Source organism: Uranotaenia lowii, chromosome 1 (genome assembly GCF_029784155.1).
Source record: "Uranotaenia lowii strain MFRU-FL chromosome 1, ASM2978415v1, whole genome shotgun sequence".
Classification (NCBI taxonomy): domain Eukaryota; kingdom Metazoa; phylum Arthropoda; class Insecta; order Diptera; family Culicidae; genus Uranotaenia; species Uranotaenia lowii.
The window spans coordinates 215,663,004-215,685,483 of NC_073691.1; the positions used below are offsets into that span (position 1 = coordinate 215,663,004).

At 35.8% G+C, this 22,480-nt stretch overlaps 1 protein-coding gene across 1 annotated transcript; it reads right to left on the reverse strand.

The window, feature by feature from the left end:
* Positions 1-1,078: 1,078 nt before the first annotated feature.
* Positions 1,079-22,354, reverse strand: LOC129738403 (stearoyl-CoA desaturase 5-like). Its single transcript, XM_055729582.1, has 2 exons — positions 21,581-22,354; positions 1,079-1,419 (listed from the first exon to the last, which is right to left on the reverse strand). Exons 1-2 carry the CDS (start codon positions 21,927-21,929, stop codon positions 1,079-1,081), a joined length of 690 nt encoding a protein of 229 aa, XP_055585557.1. The 5' UTR covers positions 21,930-22,354.
* Between the last annotated feature and the right edge of the window lie 126 nt (positions 22,355-22,480).

Here is a 22,480-nt window from a genome sequence, read left to right on the forward strand (position 1 = left end):
GACAAAGATGACAAAGATGACAAAAATGACAAAAATGACGAAAAAGACAGAAATGACACATATGACAAAAACGACAAAAATGACAAACATTTATTTTTTTAATGAATAAATAAAAACTTTCATATGACCGCCTATAGATCTTATCCGTTGAACTAACTTCAAAAAACTAGTACTTTTGACTGTATTTTTGCAAGAGTGCTTTAAGGACCGTAATAAGATACGAGTTACGACCAAAAGCCATTAAATGTTCCATTGTCTATTCCTGTGTGAAAAAAATAACTGTTTTAGCGGGTATACTTTCTTATTAAATTGGCTATTGTCAAAGAATGAAAATCAAATTTTTTTTTATTTGGGAAACCTTGTAACGAATTTATGTGATGCAACAAACAATTATCGCTCAAAATGTTCTTATACATTTCAAATGCCTAAGTCTGTCAACAACTCAACATTGATAGGACCACCGACAGGTCACCTACCCTCAAAGCCTGTGAAAAACCATCGTAACTATCGAATCAGTTGATCATACTGCTGAGAAAACTCTTAAGCCAAAAAAAATACTATAAATCGTTTCACGGTCAGTGAACTAGTAAAGCTAGCAGCTGCCCACCACGTCGAGACTCGATCGCATCGCGAAATCTCAATCATGGATGGCCATGATGCATTGTTGCATGAAAGCGCAAATTCTATCCACGAGACACCATGCCCCACTATATATTGTGTTTCCCATTTCTATTGGGCCTACTTTGTTGAAATAGTATAACTTGACCATGTGTCGCCAAATGTTGATTATAGCAAAGGCATGTTTGGACAGCTAATTTTTGATAAGGTGATAAATTTTGATGGATTATTTTTCTTTAGGTGGTTCGTGATGTGCATAATTTTTGACGAAGTTCGCAAGGTTTAGAAAGAACCGGTTAAAAAATGTAGGCCCTTAACAGCATTAGTGATAATATGTTCAGTGTCACTGTCATGGTTAATGTTGATGATGTTTCTGAAGTCTTGCACCTTTTGTAGCGTTTCTGATAATTGGCACTAATTAAACGGAGACAATTCGGTCCAAATCTTCCGGCTGCGGAACTTACCGATGGTGGAATTGGACGACAGGGTCGCTCGTGATGTCAGTCATGTCGATCAGTCGGCCTTTCTTGATGCATTCCGGGTGCTTCCGCAGCATGAGCCAGCCCACGTGGGCATACAGGAAGCCACGGTTGGAGTTATGTGGATCGCCGTCCGTTTCCGAGTACTTGTGATGGATTCGATGATCCCGAACCCAATCGTAGATGGTGTTCTGGCCGGCGATCGAGTAGCAACACATCAGGATGATTCGCAGCGGAAGTTTGGCCTTGTACGCCCGATGGCACCAAAGCCGATGGACGCCAGCCGTGACGCCGAACCCGGCACATCCCCCAACGAAGAGACCTGCGAAAATAAAATATGAAGGCTGTTAGATGTTTTGGATCAAAAATAGACAAACGAGCTTGAATTAAAACGAAAAATCCCACATTTAAAACGGCCAGAGCAGGGCCTACGGTGTGGTGGTTAGTGGCCAGAGCCTCATTTGGAATCGTCGCTCGATTGTTGTTTGGCCTTGGGCGGCAAGAGCTAAGAAAAACGAATCAAGTCGATCGAAAATTGGTAAACTGCGTGACGAAACTGTAACAAAAGGCTGTCTTGAAAATTGTTTACCGAAAACTGCATCTGACTAATTGGTTTCGTCGTTCAATAACAGATGTCGTTGTCTTTCTCTGGCAGCCATCCAGCATGATCTACGCGCCCTGATCTCCGGAGAAGGTGTCTAGTGAATCTGACCTACTTGAACAGCTATTGTGAATACTCCTATGTAGCTGCTGCGATTAAAAAGCCGTTTTTGTGGTGTCGTCGCAACAATCGCGCTTAAGCTCAGCCGATGGATGGTTGCTGCTCCAAAGTTGACATCACAAGACGCCCATACTTGCTGTAGGTCGGGAAATGCAGCAGCAGGAAAGTGACAGGTATGAGGGAGACATCGCCGAAAGAGTGACGTAAAGGCAAAGATCCGACAACGACAACAACGTGTGGTTGTGACCTTTGAGACTCTCGCGGGCTGTGTATGATTCAACGGACCCAAATTTGGGTTTGGGCTTTGGGAATCTGGCCCCCGGGCAGCAGCAACAACCCCGGTGAAAAGTCGTCAATGTAGAAGACGTGAATGGTTTGCCTTGTTCTTTTTTTCTCTTTCTGTGGCGGATGAAACCAAGTGGTGCGATAATAGCATGACGTATTGCTGCAAGCCGATCCCTGCGCTGCTGATGGTGTGACTGTCGAAATGATTTTTGAATGTCCAAATTCCTTACGTTTCAAGGTCTGGTCTGGCAAACTGGTTGCTGCTTCAGGTGTGCAACTAACCCTTCGATTTGCCAACCTGCCGTTGATGGTGCGTCAGAGTGCGTGTTGCGGGAATAAATCGAACCTACAAACCTAATTGGGTGGCATGTTCCGGGGAATTGCGATCACCTTGGACGATGTCACCCCGAGAGTGCAATTTAGAAAGTGCTGTTTCCATTTTCGTTTCCCCTGTCGGTCGGTTCTAGGAAGACTTAAATTTTCTTTAATCTAGACCGGTATGCGATTTATGGTATCGGTAGGAAAACAGGCGAAGGTTTTCAGAAGGTTTTATCTGTGGTTCGTGCATAAAATTAAACGATAATGTACTTTGTAGATTCTCAAAATAGGCACGCTTTTGAGTTCTCGTGTTATCATGAATTTACGATCTTTAGAACTTTTGAAATTGAATTTTCTTACGTTTAGGTACTCGATAGGCACATTTAGAACACGCACCAAGCAGCGGCTTTAAGCCGTTTGATATATAATATCTTTATTAGCGCTCAAGTTAATGTGACCTTTTGGAACACGACCTTTTAACCGTATGTGCTATAGATAGTTTAAATTGCAATATCTTGATCATTGTTTACAGTCTTCAAACCTCATCAGAAACCAGAGGTCGGCATTAAAACGCTATTCGTTAGTTAGTCCGCTACATTTTTGTTTTAATATTTATTTTTTAACTTTATTTCTGGAGAACTTACGGCTGAAAAAACTCCATCATTTTATAGAAAATAACATTTATCAGCATTCTTGCTTGAATAATTGCCGTAGTAGAGGTTGTTTATCCTTTTTTTTTCAACAGAAATGTCGTAAGAAAATAAATTTGTCGGCAAAAAAGTAGCGGACTAATTAGCGATTAGCGATTTAACTCCAGACACTAGAAAAAAGCATGTATCAGCATTCTTCCTTGACTGATTACTTGTGGTGACGTTTGTCTATCTGCCAGTACAAAAGTTTGGGGAAAAAATAATGAAAACAATAATTATCTAACAAAAACGGAGCAGACAAATTAGCGATTAGCGCTTTAATGCCGAACACTGTCAGAAACTATTTACAAAAATTAAAGTTTAGCCTACTAAGTATCAATTATGTATCATTTAAGTATGGCAGAGTGGGGTAACGTGGACCACTCTAAATATTTCAGCTGTGTGTTGAGATAAAAACCTCAATCCAACTGTCATCGTCGTCGCTTTGCGTAAGCATATATTTCTGAAATTGTTAATTTATGAATGCATCATATGACATTTTTTATTCAACTATCTAAAAAATAAAACTTACATAGTTAAACAAGCACCCAAAAATTTCATCGGCGAAAATACACACTTCATAACAAAAATATGCTCATATGCTTATTATTTCAGTTTTTTCTTATTCTTTCACATGTTAAGGGAATTTTTCATGAATAACCAATAAGTCACTCAAACGCAACCAATTTGCAAATCATCTCTTGTGCGGAATCATGGGCCACATAATGTGGGGTATCCTGGGCCACCTTTATTTTGGTGTTTTTATACACATTCATAACGTAAAATACATTTATCCTATATGTAAAGTTTTCTTGCGCTAAATGAAGAGTTGTGAAGAATACACTGTCAATTTTATTCAATGCTATATTATAGACGAACATAAATCTTATATAAGGAATTTTGTCTAAACGTTCGCGACCCAGTTTTTTTTAAACAAGTCGATCATACACAATTTTCTTTTTTATTTCCTCATCTGAAATTGCTATAAAATAACGAAATGAGTTATGAAATAACAGTTTTGGGTAAACCACATTAAACTTAGCATGTAATTTGGTCAATTTGGGTTTGGTGGCCCACAATTCCCACCATTTTTCAAAATCCAAAAAATATTGTTTTTTTCTGGACGGTTAGAGCTTGGGGAAAAATATTAGAAAATTAAAAAAAGCATAATGATACGTAAGAAATGTGGAAAACCATATCGATTATTTTTTTAATTTTATATTTTATAATAAAGAAATTATGGAGCAAAGAAAAAAGGGACCCATGATACCTCACTCTCCCATATTATCATGTTTAAGATATACGCTATAAAATACTATTGAAGTAAATGAATCAAAAGAACAACACCCAAGCAACCAAAAGTCCCATATCTACTTAAACGTGTGCCTACGAAGTTCGAATTTCGCTGAACAAAGGTTCCAAAGGGAATTTTCTCGAATGCGAGCATGAAAGTTCCAAAAAGTTCCTTAAATAGCCTTTTTCTGACATGTCAATCATTTCCATTCAGTATAAAAGTTACAAATTGGGTCTCAAATAGCCTTCCATGGACTTCAAGTTCCAAAAAGTTCCTCAAATAGCCTGGCATCGCTGGCTGCCTTTACAGGTATTCTAAGGAAGCTTATAACCACTTCGAGTTTTAGCTGCTGGTAAGACAACCTCTAGGCGTGACCTCGTGGCAGCGTGTTTGGCTATCATCTTGAAGCATCGCGGTTCAAATCTCGTATCAGGACTAATTTTTTTCATTAGGTTGTTTATCTGCTTGAGTAAGCAAATAAATCAAATGTGTTACATGCGTGCAGATGAATCGAGTTGATGGGGGAGTAGAGGAGGAGTAAGAGAGGAGAGAATAGATTTTTTTAGTTTTTGCTGATAAAACGATGATATGTGAGCTGAACAGAAGGCCGTTCAAATCTGTAATGGAACTTCAAAGTTTCAATAAGAACTTAAATTTTGGGTTGAATAAAACGAATTTCAGCATATTGATTATGCTGATTAAGCTGTGTTTGACCCTTTTAACGAGACTTTTGGTTGATTGGGCAGTCACTGAGCGTGTATGCCGGAAATATTCGATCGTCAGGAAAATATCGATCTTCAAAATCGATTGAGTCCTAGATCGATCCACTTGGATATTCGGAACTTGAGGCTAGATCTCTTATAGCTGGATCTGTTAAAATTTCTACAAGAGGCTGCTTCTTTTGGTAAAAACTAGTAACAACTACACGAACTTTCAAAGATGTTTTAATCTTACGCCATCAGGAAAGGTCACCTTTTTCGGTGCTATAAGGCAAAAGATATAATGTTTTAAAATATGTAAAAGTGTGTACAAAATAGTATTCTCGCAATTCTTAAATGTTATTTATAGGTCAAATTCGGGGAATAAGAGGTTCGCAAAACCAAATAAATATCAAATCAAAATTTTGCAAGGTTTTTTTTTCTTTTTGTTCGGGGTTTTCATCCTTTTTCATCCCTAAAAACAAAACAAAAATAGCAAGATAAAATACTAGGATAGAAGTGAAAAATGTTTTAAATACACTTGAATTCAAAATTCATGTTTCAATGAGTTTACCCGATCAGAAGGGAAAAACAAAATTATATCAAAATGAGATATTTTGATACTTATTTTTTTCTATCTAAATGAGTTATAATTCAGTACTCGTAGGATGTTAAAATATCTCAAATTATATCAAAAAATCTATACGATCATAGCTAAATTATATCAGTTTTTGATATGCTCCTATCAAGATTATATTTCGTTCAGATATCATAGTTTGATATTGGACGAAACAAATTATATCAAAATTATAACTTATCAAGATATGAGTGCTTCGAGAAAATTTTCTAGTGGAAGGTCAATAAACCACATTATTTGATAAAACCATGCCCCATTTTTGGTTTCCCAAAAATTTGATTCAATTTTATGAATCTGTAGAGCGAAACTCGTTAATGTAAGGTTTGAGCCGTTGACTTCGATGTCCGTGTTTCAGAAAAAGTTGTTCCTATATCAAAATAAGATATAATCATTTTATTTTGGGACAATCCGAAAAAAATTTTGATCATTGAATATGAGCTCAACCCCATTCAAGTTTTTTAATTAGAATAAGATATAATTCAGATTGGAGCAACTTAAAATCGGAAATTTGGAGTACTTAATTATAACTGAATCAGATGTAAATATCTTGGTGAGATACGTTTGAGTTATTATTTTGATATGCTCTCCTGATCGGGTACCTTTTTGGAACATTCTGCATCTAAGTGAGCAATATAGATTTCAATACAGATATTTGAGATTCTTTACAAATTCAATAGATTGCTTTTCTTGAAAATACAGTTTTTATGTGGGAATGCTGATAACAAACACACTTGGTGATGTTTATCATTAATAAACAAACATTACCTATAAGTAAGATAGTCGTTATAAAGTATTCCAAGTTCTTCTACCTCCAAGAAGTGAATCCTGTCCACTGATCAAGTACTTCCATCAACAAGTTTCAATGCAAACCCTTCCCGTCGTCAGATTTAGCCTTAATTTAGCATGAATATGACTTCCTGGTAATTCTTTCAGAGTCATTCTTCATTTGGAGGTTGAACCCCTTCTTGTAAAAGATCTTGTAATACATTATCTAGTAATATCATGTGGTTGAAAATAATCGATTCAAAAACATTAGGGGCATTAAAATGGAAGAAATAGAAGGAAATTGCAATAATCGCTTTTGTATTTTTATTAAAAATTCAATAAAATATTCGTTTGGCCGAATAGTTGAGAAGGTCAATATTCGGTATTCGACCGTTGGCCGAATACCACTAGTCGGTACATCTATAAAACTTGGTATGTCTGAAGTCAAAAGAGTCAAAAGTTACACGAGGTACAACATTTCAGGCATTAACCTAAAAATGAGAAAAAAATCATGTCGAAGTGACAGTGCGCATGCTTCCAATTTCTGTACAAATATGAACGGTACTGTATAAGCTGTGACAACCAGGGAGTATTGTTGAGGTAGTTTCAAATGGAATCTCGATGCTAATTTGAGTTCTCCAGTAAAGTTTAACTTCGTGGAAATTTTGAAACGCTTCGAAATTCGAGGATCAACCAGGCAGTATGATCATCTCCTTTATTTCGATAGAACCGGTTTTGGAAAGGCGAGAATGATCTTCCGTTGCATATGATAATCAAACCACGGCCTGGGCGTGTGTCTAATTTTTAACCTCAATCTGATCAAGCTGGCTTTGGGGTTTTACTAAGGATTTGAGAAAAAAAAACTATAAAAAGTTAAATTTCCGACTCAAATTTAAGGTTGTTTTAAAATATTAACATTAAACCAATTTCGGTGTTTGGAGACGTAAAAATTTATTAAATTTGAAAAAAGAAAGGTGAGTTTTTAGATGGAATTTCGCAAACGGTGACAAAACTCCTTCCAGACGGTTTCAGGAAGTTTTCACTAACCTGTTTTGGTTTCAAATTCTTCACCGGGATTAGTGATGGGTATGAGAATATGTTGAAAAACAAGTTTTGGATGTTTCTGGATTTCCATCTTGTGGGATGACGCAGATGTGCTAAATTCTCGAAACGAAATTTCGAAGCTGAGCTTCTCCTTCCATTTTCCATATTGAAATAAACCCAGCCGAGAAGCCAGCTGCTCCTGATAAAAAATTGGAAATTGAACTGGATTCAACATTTCCGTACATTTAAAATTATTTTTTGGCGGTAATGCTGATGAGTATTCTGAGAATTATAAAATATGATTTTTGAGCGAAATTTTGATTTTAAAGGCAATCCTTATGCTGATTTGGTTTCAAATGCTATAGCTTTAGATTAGTTGTACCTCTTGACCTTTGTCAAAGATTGCCTAATATGAATTTGTTAGAATTCCAATGTCTCATGTGTCTCATAAATCTCACTTGTTGTGTGGGGTAGGTCTTCCTCACAGTAACGCATTGGTGGCCATCATCTACTTTTCGATAGAAACTGCAACTCATCCTAATTAAGATTCGTTTTTAATTCATAGGAGGTTCAAAATAAAACCATCGAGCGTGTTGTTAGCCGTGGACATGGTTTTGAGATTAGTCCGTTAGTTTGTTATCTGACGACGACGATCGCTGACGGTAAATGTTACGTAACTTTTTGAAGTTGACTGGGGGGCTCAGATCAAACCCCCGAAATAATATGTGAGGCATCGGTGCGTGTGAGCAAATCCGCGATTCCAATTAAGGTTGTTAGAATGAATATTGTACATTAGAAGAAAACTTGAATATCAAGGTTTTACAAGCTTGTACTTATGATGGATTAAAATAATGAATATTCATCTTAATCAAATTAAAGCGACAATTTATCTTCAAAGTGTTTAAGTTTCTTACCCCAAGCGTAGGTGGTGGGAGTCGCTTCAATCACATACATACAGAAGGAAACCACCGCAATTAGGTGAAAGATCCCGATCATGAACACATTATTCCACTTGACCTCGGCATCGAACTTATATCCGAACAAATTCACTAACTTGGTAAGATAATGTCCCAGGGCAGTCTGCGTCCACTTGTTGTAGTTTTGCAAGTAGGCGTTGACATCCTGCTCACTAATGTTCTGATCGTCGTGCATGATCGTTTCATTATTGTTCAGATCATCAATGATGGCCTTTCCTTTGACCATCTTCTGGGCCGAATTGCCCCCAATGAACTGTAAACTTTCCATTAGTCTGGCCGCCATTCTGTCTGCTGATTTGTACTTCCACAACACACGATTTTTCTCGATTTACTTAATTTAGCAATTAATTTACTTCTATGAACTTCTAATAGCTCATTGTTATCATCACTTCGAATCTTCTAGCAGGTAATGCGCTATGTTAACACCCTTATGGAAATGGCAATTCCTCGTTGAACACCTGCACTCTCTAGAACGTGGCTAAACACAAGTTTGAAAGCCCAACTCCCACGTGGGTGACCGTTTCGCGTGAGGCTCACTGATCGAATGTGGTCAAAAATCAGCAGTCAAAAATTCAACCTTTCAAATACCCCTCGCGATGGTTTGTGCCTAATCGTTCGTCTAACACAACACAATGACGAACAACACAAGAAACTAAGAAGGCCAGTTTTATCTTAGTATGAGCTTTGAGACAAATCGCGGAGTTGGTCGCGTCCGAAAAGCCAAGCGCCTACTGATCAATCGAGTTGCAAGGCGATTCCTTGATGTAGCTCTCCGATGGAGGCAGGCCAAGGGATTTTGGCAAGCAGCAACCGTTTGAGTGGATTTGTGTTCGTTTTCAATCGAAGGTGGCTGCGAAGATTTGGGGGAAAATAAAATATAAATAAAAAATAAACCAAGCTACTAGGCAGGCGGATGTGACGATTTTTTTTGGCCGAAACATTTCATCACAAGCACAGTCAACTGGCTTTGTCTCACAGTTTGGCCGATGTTTTGAGTATTCGTTCCTAAGAATTTGATTTCAATTGATTGTTGTACTGATTTAGAAGTAACTTTAAGATTTTTCCATGGAATTGGAAATATTGGTTTATCTGTTTTGATAGATTCACAGACTTTTTGATAAATTTTTACTCATCATCTTTTCCAAATGTATTGTTTCTGACACCCCTCTTATGAACTACTCGTGATGTGATCTCGGCTGGCATTGAAAACTGCCAAAACATGTGATGATTTTGTTTTTCCTTAGAGTGGAGGACGACAGATCCGATTTTGGTGGGTGCTTTTCAAGTAAGCATTATTTGCCACAACGACTAACTTTGTTCGGTGTTTTTTAAGGTTTTGTTTTGTCTATCTTTGATGATGATGGGTGGCAGCTGACAATGAGTTTTTTTTGTAACAATTATATAGGGTAAATGTACCCGACCGTGGCACCTAAGGCATGGTTGACACTTTTTTTTTTAAATATTCCAACCTTCCTGTCTAATGCATCATAGAACATCCTTTGAAGAATTTCCATGCTAACTTGCTAAGAGTTCAACAAAAATGTATATTCTCTATGGAACTTTCATAAATGTGAGAAAAATACCAGTAGATATAGTACTCACTGCGGTGCACCAATTCCTTGGCCGCGGTATCAATTTTTTGCCGTTTCGATGATCCAATTTTTGGCCACCAGTAATGTGAAAAAGATTTTTACTAACAATTGGAGATGGGCGCTCTCGCAATCCCGGCATACGATTTCTCATGTGCTAAACAGAGAAAGCCTTCACTCCAATTTACTCCGATAAGCTGTCATTCCTATGGAAATCTGTGTAAGAGTAAAGAGCTGGCCCAAGCCCAAAAAAACCTTATTTATAAGTATTTCAGATGGCATGGACTTATCTAAACCAAGATATTAAATGCAGAATTTTTGAAAAATCCGGTGTTGCTCAGTTTCTGTAACATTCAGGTAAAATATCCGTATTTAGCCCTAATTCATTCACATTATTGGATTTTTTTTAAGAAGCTTCAAGTGAGATATCACAGTTTATCATTTTTGCGAAATCTCTTGAGAAAGTTTCATTAAGATAAAAATAAACAAATATAAATCTAAAATATGACTTGAACGTGGAATTGTATTTTGAGCTTGAGCTTAAGCTTGCTATCAACTACGGGTCCTGGCCAATGGCATAATGGTTGCACTCCGTGATTGGTCCGAGATAATCAACATTGCACAATGAACCAAATGAAAGATTGCTGGGAACACGCAACACAATCTCACTGTACAATTTTGAGGATCTCCTGCTTTCAAATGAACCAATAACGGTGCCGGCCAAGTCCGTGTAGTCGATAGGAGGAAGGGAAGAGCAGCACATGTGATGTTTGAGGAGAAGGGTGATGTGCTTTGGAAATCACTTTAGTAAGTGATGTGGCCACTTGAAACACATCCGCCTTGTCTCCTAGAATGCCTAAGTTTCCTAATGAAACTCCTGACCACTCCATCAGAGGCCGACAAAATATACATAAAAGAAATAAACTCAACAGCTGTCAATTTACTTTAAGCTACCTTAAATTTCAAGATAATTGAAGTTCTATATACAACTGTCTTAAAAATTACAATACTTCTACTCTAGAAGGATGCTGCTAGATTCTACGACAGAAAACGCTCATCGTGCCCCGATTAATGGTGCTTATAGTGCCCCAGGGGGCATTCTTATTATGCCCCTATCGTTACTGATTTTAAGCTTTCGGCAAAAAAAATTTGAAATGCATTTTTTAAAGTTTTTATCTACTTTTTCATGTTTCAGCCTTCAGTTTTTTTAATGTCTGATTACGAAACAATTATTTAACTCACATATTATAGCTGTTTTCTATGGTTAAATATGCGTCCTCCTTTAGGTGGCCATTATGCCCTTATCTTCCTTAGTATGAAAATATTTGTTTTTTGAATAAATTTTGAGAGAAGAATACATCATTAATAAACATGAGTTTTGTTCAGTTTCCAACACTGATGGTGTATTTTGATTGAAGCTGCATGCCAAGAATAAGAACAAAATTGATTTTAAATTTTCATTTAAAACATTCATTCTTTTATCTAAGTTTTATTTTTATATTTTTTGCAGAGTTTAACTGTAGGCATGAGTATTTATTGCAAATTTTTCAAATAAATGTACGCGTAAGAAATCGCTTTAGATTTTGACAATCGCAGTAGAAATGTTAGTTCATTTGATTATCATATCTCGCGTGAGCTTTCATTACGTCGTATGAAACAAGATGTAAACAAAAAGTTTTATTACGAAAAAATACTAAAACTGACATAAACCAGTCGCAAATTCTTTCCATTTAGAATGTTTGTAGCCTGGACAACATATTCTATATGTAAAATAAAAAATTTTTAGATGTGTTGATAACTTTTCCAGCAGTTTTCTGTGAATTCTTCAGATGTTTCATGCCACGTAATGAAAGTTCATGCGAAATATGGTGGTTTCAAATGAAATTGCCTCGTATGCAGATCGAAAAAAAATTAAAAAAAAAAGTAATTAAGTACAATCAATTATAAAAAAAATATCGGTATGCACAGTTTTTAAGCAAATTATTCTCACAATGAAAATGTATTCAAAAAGCTGAGCTCAATTTGGACCAGAAATACATGAAAAGGTAAGTCGGCCTGCCAAGAAAAGCATCATGCCAAAATAAGGCTCACTTACCTTATTCAAGTTCTATATTTTAAGTTTTTTTCCTTTCTTTGCATTTCCCGTTTGATTATTCTTGAATTCTTGACTGTCAATTAAAAATTTTGATCCCTAGTCCTGAATCTATAGTTATGGATTCCCAAGTAGTGGTAGCTGTGAATGCAGATATCAAAACTCAATTATCCAATTTTCAGTTTTTTTCTGAATGAAAAGTTTTGATGTTTGGACGCTCGTTATAGTTGTAAATATGTATCAGTATCAGTTTATTACTCATTTATTTTTACTGTATGATCATTTGAAATTGTTATTTTGACCAGCAATATGTTCTATGTTTATGAGTTTTTAATAATTCTAATTTTCAGTCAGTTACAATTATTTTTGAATGAATTTATTATCTAAGAAATCTTAAATGATGGCATTTAATACACTGAATTCCAAATATCCTGATTGTTAAATTTTTTATTCCGAGTTTTGAACTCAGTCAAAAACGCTATTTGTTTGTCCAGTTGTGCCGCCTTGGTTTCAATTTTCCATTTAATTAGTACGTTTTTGAACCTTTGTCTTTGTCAACTGCTCTTACGTAGCCCAAGATCCCCAGATGTGATTAGTGTCTCCAATTCAAAGGTCAGCTTATATGAACTTCCTTACGTGTGTCTTCCGTCTGTCTGCCTGGTATCGTGTTCATTACCGCATTTCGGTATTCATTTGATTCCCACTCCAAATTGTTGCGCCTTAATGTGTCTAGCGTTTCTATTTATCGTTTCTTGGGTGGGGATCGCGTATCCTAGTGCGCATCTTTGCCTTTCGAGTTTGCTGATGTCATCACCCATCGCCAGGAGAGCCGTTTGTTTGAGATTTTACAGGTGGAAATTTAATAGTAAGCATCTTTTCGTGCTTTTGTCGGGTATGCCTAACAGCTTCCTTCGCGGTTTCGTCTTGCGTGTTTTGTTCGCCATTTCGATTTAGATTATCTTTAAGACGGGTCGATCCAAGAGACATTGCTCACTGTTTAAAGTTTTAAAATTTTGACTTTACTTTTTTGTGAGGAATTTTGAATTCCTCAGACAGTTTTCGAAAAGACATGAATTAGAAAATAAAGATCCACCAAACTCTAATATTTGATTATATTTTTTTTTATTTAAAAAATGGTATACTTTAAGTGTTGGAAAAAGTAGACCCGTATTTATTTTGATACCCGACGTGGTTTATTGGTCTCATGGTCAAATTCGCACGATTCGATGGTGTTATGATTTGGTATTAAGAGGTTGATTTGATTAAAAAAAGTTTCGTGTATAGGTGTCGCCAGTGTTTTTCGCGATATTAAGAGTGCGTATTGTAAAATAGTTATAACGTATTGAATTAATTGATTGTTTTAAATTAAAATTGTGCATTTCTTCATTTAGATCTAGGTCCGATGCTATGACATTTCAAAGATTGAAATTATATCATTGTTGTACTGTTCTTAAGCTTACGAGTTTCTCAGTTAATAAGCCACTTTTCTCATTGACAGCACTCGGGGTGAACAACAATTACTGTTTGAAATTGATGATAACAATCCTGCCTACGTAATTTTTTATATGCAGTTTAGTGCTGGAAAGTGAACTTTTGGACACTGAAAGCAGTATGAAAAAGTGTTACTTTTTATACTGTTTTCTCGCTTGCAAAAATACAATATACGATCTACTTGATACGACATCTTCAAGACATTAACATGCTCGTTCACATGCGGCATTTTGTTAAAATTTGCCTCTTATACAGCCCAGCAAACATGTATCATAAATGATAACTTAAGTCGTTTACAATGGTGTTGCGAATCGCAATTCTAACTGCATAATAAATAGATCGTATAAAATGTCTTCTGGAGTCAGTTTAAGTCGGATATAATAGAAAGTCCGCCATGTTTGTAAATTTTGAAATGATTTCGCTCCCGCTCGGACTTCAAGTGAGAAAATCATCGTCATGTTCTCTCTGGAACCATCAGAGCATCCAGATGGCTCAGAATGAGATGGAAATTTGAGTAATATTTAATGAGAGAACTGGAAAATATTGTCACTTGTCACTGGAAACGATTTGAAGGCTATGAGAGCAAAATCTTTAGCTCTCTTGCATTCTTCCGATAAGGACGAATAAGGAGTCGGATAGCGCCCAAATGATGTATTTTTCGTTGCTTTAGAAAGATATGAAATTTATGTATGTTTATTGCCTCCACTTTGGTAGCTAAATGCTGTTTTTTTCAACATTCATACGATCATTCTATAATGTATATGGAACGTATATCAAATCAATATAGCTAAAAAAATGTTTGCTGGGAGGTCAACCCAAGGGTTTTCAAAAGATTTTTTGAATTTTCATAAAAATGTGTTTTTTTCAGCACTCGACGTAATGCTAACAATTCGTAATGTTTACGAATCGTGCTGAAAAAAACCAAATTTTTCCAACTTCACTCATTTTACTGGTTGTGCTAAACGTAAAAACTTATGCTTCACAAATAACACACGACGTATTACAGGACACGACACTTAACGTTTTTACTTACGGAAAAAGGAATTAAATTTACCTTTTTTTGTCGACCGGTTTCGGACTCCATGTTGCCCATCTACAGTCGGACATCGTCCTGTAGATGGGCAATATCTAGCCCGAAACCGGTCGACAAAAAAGGTAAATTTAATACCCTTTTCCGTTAGTAAAAACGTTAAGTGTCGTGTCCTGTAATACTTCGTGTGTTATTTGTGTTTTTCCAACTTGTTGCATAAAAAACTATACTTTGATTCAGTTTGGCTCAGGTCCACAAACGAAACCATACAAAGCAAATGGGGAGCTGAAAGAGCTGGATTTGACAGAAATATTATGAAAATAGCATAAAAAATGTCCCGATGTATTTCTCTTTACGGTATTCAGAGTATACCCACTTTAGTAGAAATCGATTCCAAAACATTTTGTCACCACTGCCTACATCAACAGTCGTGTAATGCAATTCTGGACACAAAAAAAAATCATTTTTCCTCATTATTCATGCGAGAAGCGTCTCGGATGCATTTTTATCTCTGTTATCTGCGGAGTAGAATGGCATATGACACTAATGAATTCAGATTCGCAGTTTTTGTTTCATGCTTAGGCTTGCTGACTCGCCTCGTAGCATCGATCGCTTGAAGACGTCCGCCCCGGAAAATTTTCTTCATCACCTGTATCTTTTGCTTTTTACATCAGGATGCATACAAATTTTTGCCATGTTGGTGTTAGAAAAAGAAAACATCTAAGTTTGACCAAAGCAGAAACCGATGCTAGAGATTTTACCAAGTTATTTGACAATTAGCTTTTTGCTTACATATTCTAATTCTTTTTTGCAAATCAATTTGTGATGTGATATCTTATGAACACCAAAAAGCTTAATCCCTGATTCTATAAGGTGTTGACGACTCTCCGAAAACAAGTTTCCCCTCTGCCTCCACTCCATGAACACGACGTTATTTCCATGGCGTCAAAAAAGGCTCATTCTTTCTCCAACAGAGGGAGCCATTTAAAGGCACACTGCTTCATCAGACGGCCACGAAACAAGCAAAACAAGTTAGTGCGTCACTTGGACGGCTGGGAGCCGTCTTGTCTACCGATTCAACCGAGCGCTCGCACACGGGAAGTACTCTTTAATCTATGCCGGAAAACAACTCCCGGCTTTTCAATAAGTGTCAAATTCGATGAAATACATGTATTCATGCAAGATGCGTAAAATTGGACGCTGAATCTGAAGATGAAATTTTCAAAAAAATCTCAGTAGAACGACATAACCTGATGAACAATATTTCTCCTTTTTCAGTTATGACATTGATCAGTTCATCCCACTTATACTTTGTGGAATCTGTATTGTATGAGGCTGCATCCATCTTTTTTTAATTTTTTCCAACTTTTCGGCCCAAAACTCCTCTTTTGAAAGGAACTTGAGGGCCATTTGGTGGATTCAGTTGTTTCGAAATAAACAAAATTTGATAAGTTTTGTTCCACTAAAACCCGTTTTTACTAGAATGTCTGCTGAGGCAATCTGACGAAAATGAGGCAAAATTATCACTAAATGAAACTTAAAGAATATATAATCGGTTAGGTTTGCGAAGTTTACAAACAAAAGAACTCTTTTTAGGCTTTTAAAAACAGCGAAAACCAAAGTTCTCGTTATGATTATTTTTAATTTCTTCACTGGCACTTATGTAACTTTTTTTTTTCTTTATATCAACTTAAATTTAATCATCCACTATGTGTTTTGAATGATTTAATCTAAGTTCAAAATTTATATTTGTTTTCCTAATAGTGAATTATTATTTAAAAACCGAGATAAGAAATTTTTCCAAATTCAAGAAAAGAAAAAATGAATAATATTTAACAATTGCTATCACTTTGCTAAACATTTTTCAATAACGGTTAATTTCTGACACGATCTAAAGTTTAATTCAAAATTCGCATTTTAATTATTTTTGTATTTGGTGTTATATTTTTTGTATTCTAGGATGAGTAGGCGGGTGCTGAACGGACAACACGCGTTTTTTCGGTCGTGGAAATTTTGTAATAACTTTTAGAAAAAATTACGAGTTTTCGAAATTCTAACTTTCAGAGAGAGTTGAAGTGATTGAGTGTTTGTACCAAATCTTTCGATGCGTAGAGTTCAAGTTGTCTAGTGAACATTTTTTCAGTAAGAACATTCAGATCAGGTTAGAGGCGTTGACTTTTCTGCAGCGCACGCGTTTTTTCGAAGTCAGTGTCAGAAGTGATATAACTGTGCGTTTAAGAATGTTTTTACAACCACAAGACGAGACTAGGAAGAAAAATGAAAATTTGTAAGATTTCTGTACTCATTTGAGTGCATGTTTTTGTATTTTGGAAGGCATCTGAGAAACAAATTTTGAAATGGATGTGGAAGCGGACATTATTTGTTATTTTGCTACGATTGAGCGAACGTCATAAAGTTGCATACAGAGGCTTACTGCGATCACTTCAATTGGTTCAATGTTTAAGACGTTGAAAAAGTGAAAAAACATGGGTCCTGAATGAGTTTATGCCCAAAAATGCTCTGAATTTTGAGGGTTAGGCGAAAATGTCAACTGTTTCTGGATACATGGAAAAGTTTCAATGTTTTCCATGGCTTCTCAGTGTATGTGTGGCTGAAACGAGGAAGGGGGTAGATTTGTGGTGGGAAGTGAAGAAAGGCAAGTTGAATCGATGTGTGCTTGATGATGTCCCTGGGTCGGCGAAACACATTTGGCACATATTCGAATATATGTGATAACTACGAGCGAATGCAGCAAACTCGGTAGCTAATTCCAATTTTTCGCCTTTCTGATTTTCATTTTTTCGTACTAGTGATAGATTTTTACGTGTTTTTCTTAATCTTCAGTTAATTAAATACTGCCAATAAATTTAGATGAATAAAATAGATTTTCAACAGATTTATTACAACAAGTAAGTTTCAATTGAAAAATTCACTTTAAAGTTAACCCACTGAATGTTATCCACAGGATTCCCTCCAATATTATATTGATAGTTTGAACCGCATTTGACGCTGTAAAATGCGCAATATGTTTTTATCGTTGAATTATTTTGAAACAAGTTTTCCTGGGGGAAGGGGATTTGGGAACACAAATTATGTTTTTTTATTATTCTAATATTTCTTTTCAAGAGCGAGCAAAGGCGCTATATCCAAGGTCAAAGACCAGAAATGATAGTGCGTCGAAATCCGAAACTCTAAGTTACTATTACTAACCACGTTAATACAATACAGATCAAAAAGAAAATTAAGGAAATTTGGAAGGAAATATTGAAGTTTTGGATTTCTGTGCAGAAAAACATCATTTCCATCCACAGAAGGACGAATGCATACGAGCCATCATCAAGGAGCACAGGAAATTTAGCATATGTGCTTCCAACGTTAAAATCTTAGTTTTAAGTAGCCATGGAAACGTATGGTACTGTTGTCCACGTTTCTTCCTCCCTGTGTTCCAGTTGTCTTTGCGTCCAATACTGCACAGTGGGCCCGGCCTAGTTAAGATGAGTAGTAAATGTACTTTTACTACTCACCGGCATGCTGACAAGATCTGGCTGTGTATGTATCATAAGCATAAGCATAAGCATAAGCATTGGTGTTATATTTTTTGTATTCTAACTATGTGCGTTCCTATGCCTGAAGCTTTAAATTCTGGTTTTATTAGAATGACTAATTCGCCCTTATTTTCTTTTCTGTTTCGGAAATATTGATTTCAAATTTGCGAATAAGACTGCTTAAAAGATATCATCAAACAAAATTCTAGTTCAGAATAAGGAACATAATTTTGAATAATTTATTAATGACTTACCGTAAATAGCTTTGATTTGCAACTTCAATTCTGAACTATTAGAATCGTGTCAGTAAAACTCATTTTTTTTTTTTAAGTTTTTGTGATGGTCATGAGCAGGGTCGTTAGAAGAATCGATTCATGGAAGAGGAGGGGGGAGGTGGTTTTTGTCGCTAAATTTTTGATTGAATAATGAAAACATAAAAGAAACTAAAAAAAATTGGAGGTACTATCTAATCATGCAGCTTTAATTTATGTTATATGAATAATTATTTTAAATCAAAACTTTATAAAATATGTTCTGGAAATATTTTTTGTTTTTTTTCCCAAGCTTTAAAAAATAAATGAGGGATTTTGGTGGCTTCATTAATAAAATCTTTATTTTTACTTAAATTAGCAAGTAATAAGCCTATTCTTTTATTACCATTTTGTTAAAAATGTATCAAATATTCAGATATAAAAGGTAGAGATTTACCTGCGGTTCAAATTAGATTTATTTTCTCCCTTGTAAACTCGATTTCAGTTTAAGATTTGAGTTTGAAACTTTTATTTTGAAGTTCTTATATCAACGAAAAAACATTATTAACAATTTATTTTATAATTGAAATAAAATCCTTTGAATATTCAATTTTTTTTTCCAAGACACGAAGTCTTAGAAATGAGTCCAGATCGTATTTTATATTTGTGATTTACTATGTTTAGATTTGTGATTTACACTAGATTTGTGTTTCCAAATTGTTGAGTAATTTGAGTTTTAATTGAGTAATTTTTTTAAATTTTTAAACAAGAATTCAGATTTAGTAACTTCGATTTCATGCAATTTGAATCAATAAAGAAATTCTCTCTCTCTCTCTCTCTCTCTCTCTCTCTCTCTCTTCGAGCTGAACCTGTATCTGTATATTGTATCTGTTTAAAAATCTATATTCCGACATTGAGATCAATTTTCTAACGACATTTGAGAATTATTCAATAACAACTTAACACAAAAACACTTGAGAATTTGTTTTTCAACGAAGCACTCCATCCCATTTCGAATCATACTTTGAGTTGTTTACATAAAATTTTCCCTTAGCATGTTATTTTGGGCGCAAAAATTTTAATCTAATGACAACAGGGCTATCTGGACCTAGGATAAGATTTCGAGGTTTTGACCTAAGTTCTCGAGTCGAGATTACAACTCTTGAACCATTTTATTAGTTCTTTGACATTTTGAGTTTAGACAAGAACATTTTGCTTGGCATTTTTGGACCCTCATGGACCTTCCTTCTCCCCGTTGCTTGTGTCATGATCATGAGTAAGAAAAAGGTTTAAGAAATCAATTTCCTTATTTTTGGCAGCTAAATTTAAATTTTGAAATCGGAAATCGGAAAACGCATCCTACTCGACTTAAAAACATCGATGAAAACCAGTTTCGAATCTTTAAAAAACTCACTTCTATAATCAAATAGAATGATAAACAATTGATATAGTTTGCTAGGAAAGAACATGTTTTTTGCCACCAGCGCTGATAACTTAAGCAAAAGTGACTCATTTGCGAATTATTCTTCGTAAATACTAGTTAGTATAAGCGCAAACGTACACAAAAGTATTCTTCGAAGTGCTCTGAGTCTATCTGAGCTATTGATAGGTTTTACAAAAATGATGCATACGATTGTTTTCTTGAAAACAAGTTTCAAAATTTACAAACGTTTTTCTCGGTTTTCAGTTTAAACGTATGGGACTCATATGCGAATTTGGGCAGTTTATGATTCAAAAACCTCATGACCCGTCCGCCGTGGGCCAAATGGGATTTGACTACCCGATCAGAAGAGAAAAACAAAATTATATTTAGATGAGATATTTTCATAATCAATTTTTTCATATCAAAATGAGATATAATTTAGTAATCGTAGGATGATATAATATCTCAAACTATAACAAAAAGTCCATGCAAGTTTAATTATATTATATCATCCCTTGATAGCATTATATCAAGATTACATCTCAATCAGATATGATTTAGACCATCATAAATGCAAAAATATGATTCTTGCATGCAAGATTCTATGCAATGTTTGCCTTATTCACACCTTCAAACTTCTAATAAAAGTTTTAGAAGCATTTTCTTGCCCTGCAGAAAAAAACAACTGATTGTATCATAAGAGAGATAATAATATCTCGTTGAGATGGGTATGTGTAGCAGTTTCGTTATGCTCTTCTGATCGGGCATTGAAGTCCCCCGAATTTACGCCAACATTTTCTCCTTGGATGTACAGAAAGAGCCCACAGGCGTGATGCGGAGTTTTCATACAGAAATTCAATTTCTACCGTCGCTAGCTTCAAAATAAGGCAATTTTGGTGAAAATATTGGCCAACCATGCTCTATGCATAAATTCGGAATCTGAAATTTGATCTTTTAATTCTGGATATAAATGTGACTCTCAGAACGTAATATGATATTTGCACAAAAAAACATAAGCGTCAGATTATTCCAGTTGTCGAACTTAAATTCATACTTGTTGCGCTAATTTAGGAATCATTCAAATCATTATAACATTTGAGAGCTATACATATGGGTTAATTATTTACAGGCATTTTAAGAATAATTCGTGCAACTAAAAGAATAGGAAGAGATCAATAGAACAAAGAATGGTTTTGGACAATAATTTTTGGTTAAGAAACAAAAAATTGAATTATGAAGCATAATCGGTTTCTTATTTGATTTCCTTTAAATGTAAGAGGAATATTTGAATGAATGAGTGAAAAAAGCCATTATCACATTTTAAAATGTTAGGAAATAAACAAGCTACAAAATATAGTTCAAAAGTCGCCTCTCTCACAGTTTGATTTGAATGTACATCTTGAGATGCTTAGGGTCTACAACAGGAGTATAATCTAGTTTTACAGGAGATAATCTGGTTGGCGTGAATCTTATTGAAGAATTGATATACTTATCAGTTGAATCTTAGAATTTTTTGTTTTTAAATATGTGGAATAATCCCCTTTTATATCAGAACCACTATTTTCAATTATAAGATTATTTTGAGCTGGTCCACAATGTTAACATGGTAATCCAAAATATCTTGTAACGCTTACCCCAAGCCCACGCCACCAAGGATGCTCGCCACGAGTATGCCAGAAAGCCATAAATGCCGAACACGTGGAAAATCCCAATCATAAAAACGTTGTTCCACTTGATCTCTGCATCAAACTCGTACCCGAACCAATCCTTCAGAATTGCGGTCAGCCGATGTCCCAGCGCACTCTGGGTCCACTTGTTGTAGTGCTGCAAGTACGCGTTGACATCCTGCTCACTAATGTTCCGATCGTCGTGCATGATCGTCTCATTATTGTTCAGATCGTTGATGATGGCTTTTCCCTTGCCCATCTTTGCTCCCGCGTTGCCTCCGATAAACTGCAAACTGTTGAAGAGATCGGTCGTCATCGTGATGCTGTAATGTTTCCGAGGAGCCACAAAATCCACAATTGGATTAATCTTCTGGGTAAACTAATTGATCATATCCTAACACTTTGTCGATCACTTCCCAAATGAGAACCTTTTTTGTTTGGAGCACTTGGTTATCGGTATTTTTTCTTGGATACCCTCACTTTATCCCGGGACCAATTCCCGCACGTGACCGTTCCGTAAGAGATTCGCCGATCGAATGGGCCCAAAAACCACCCGCCGAAATATCTTCCGTTAATATGCGCTGGATATGATGAACGATCACCGATCACACCTGTAAACCAAATTATCTTAGCTCATGAGCTGTGCTGTTGGTGGATATATTTGCGCTTCGAATGGTAAGCGCCTACTGAGCAATGGTGTTCCATGATGATTCCTTCAAGTATCGAATCTAAGCAGGCCTACTACGTTCGTTGTAAAAAAAATGTGGCACTGAGGGGATGTCGATTGCTCTAGGGATTGGAATCAAGGGGCGCTGCTGCATGAATTTTCTTCGATTTTCGATCGTGGACCTAGGCCAACAATGAACG

What these genes read in the sequence shown, in the direction of transcription:
- LOC129738403 (XM_055729582.1), bottom strand. Translation starts at nt 21,929, where the DNA reads ATGACGACCGATCTCTTCAACAGTTTGCAGTTTATCGGAGGCAACGCG. An exon ending in CTTGGTGGCGTGGGCTTGGG is followed by an intron (nt 1,420 to 21,580) that starts GTAAGCGTTACA and finishes TTATTTTCGCAG; the next exon opens with GTCTCTTCGTTGGGGGATGT.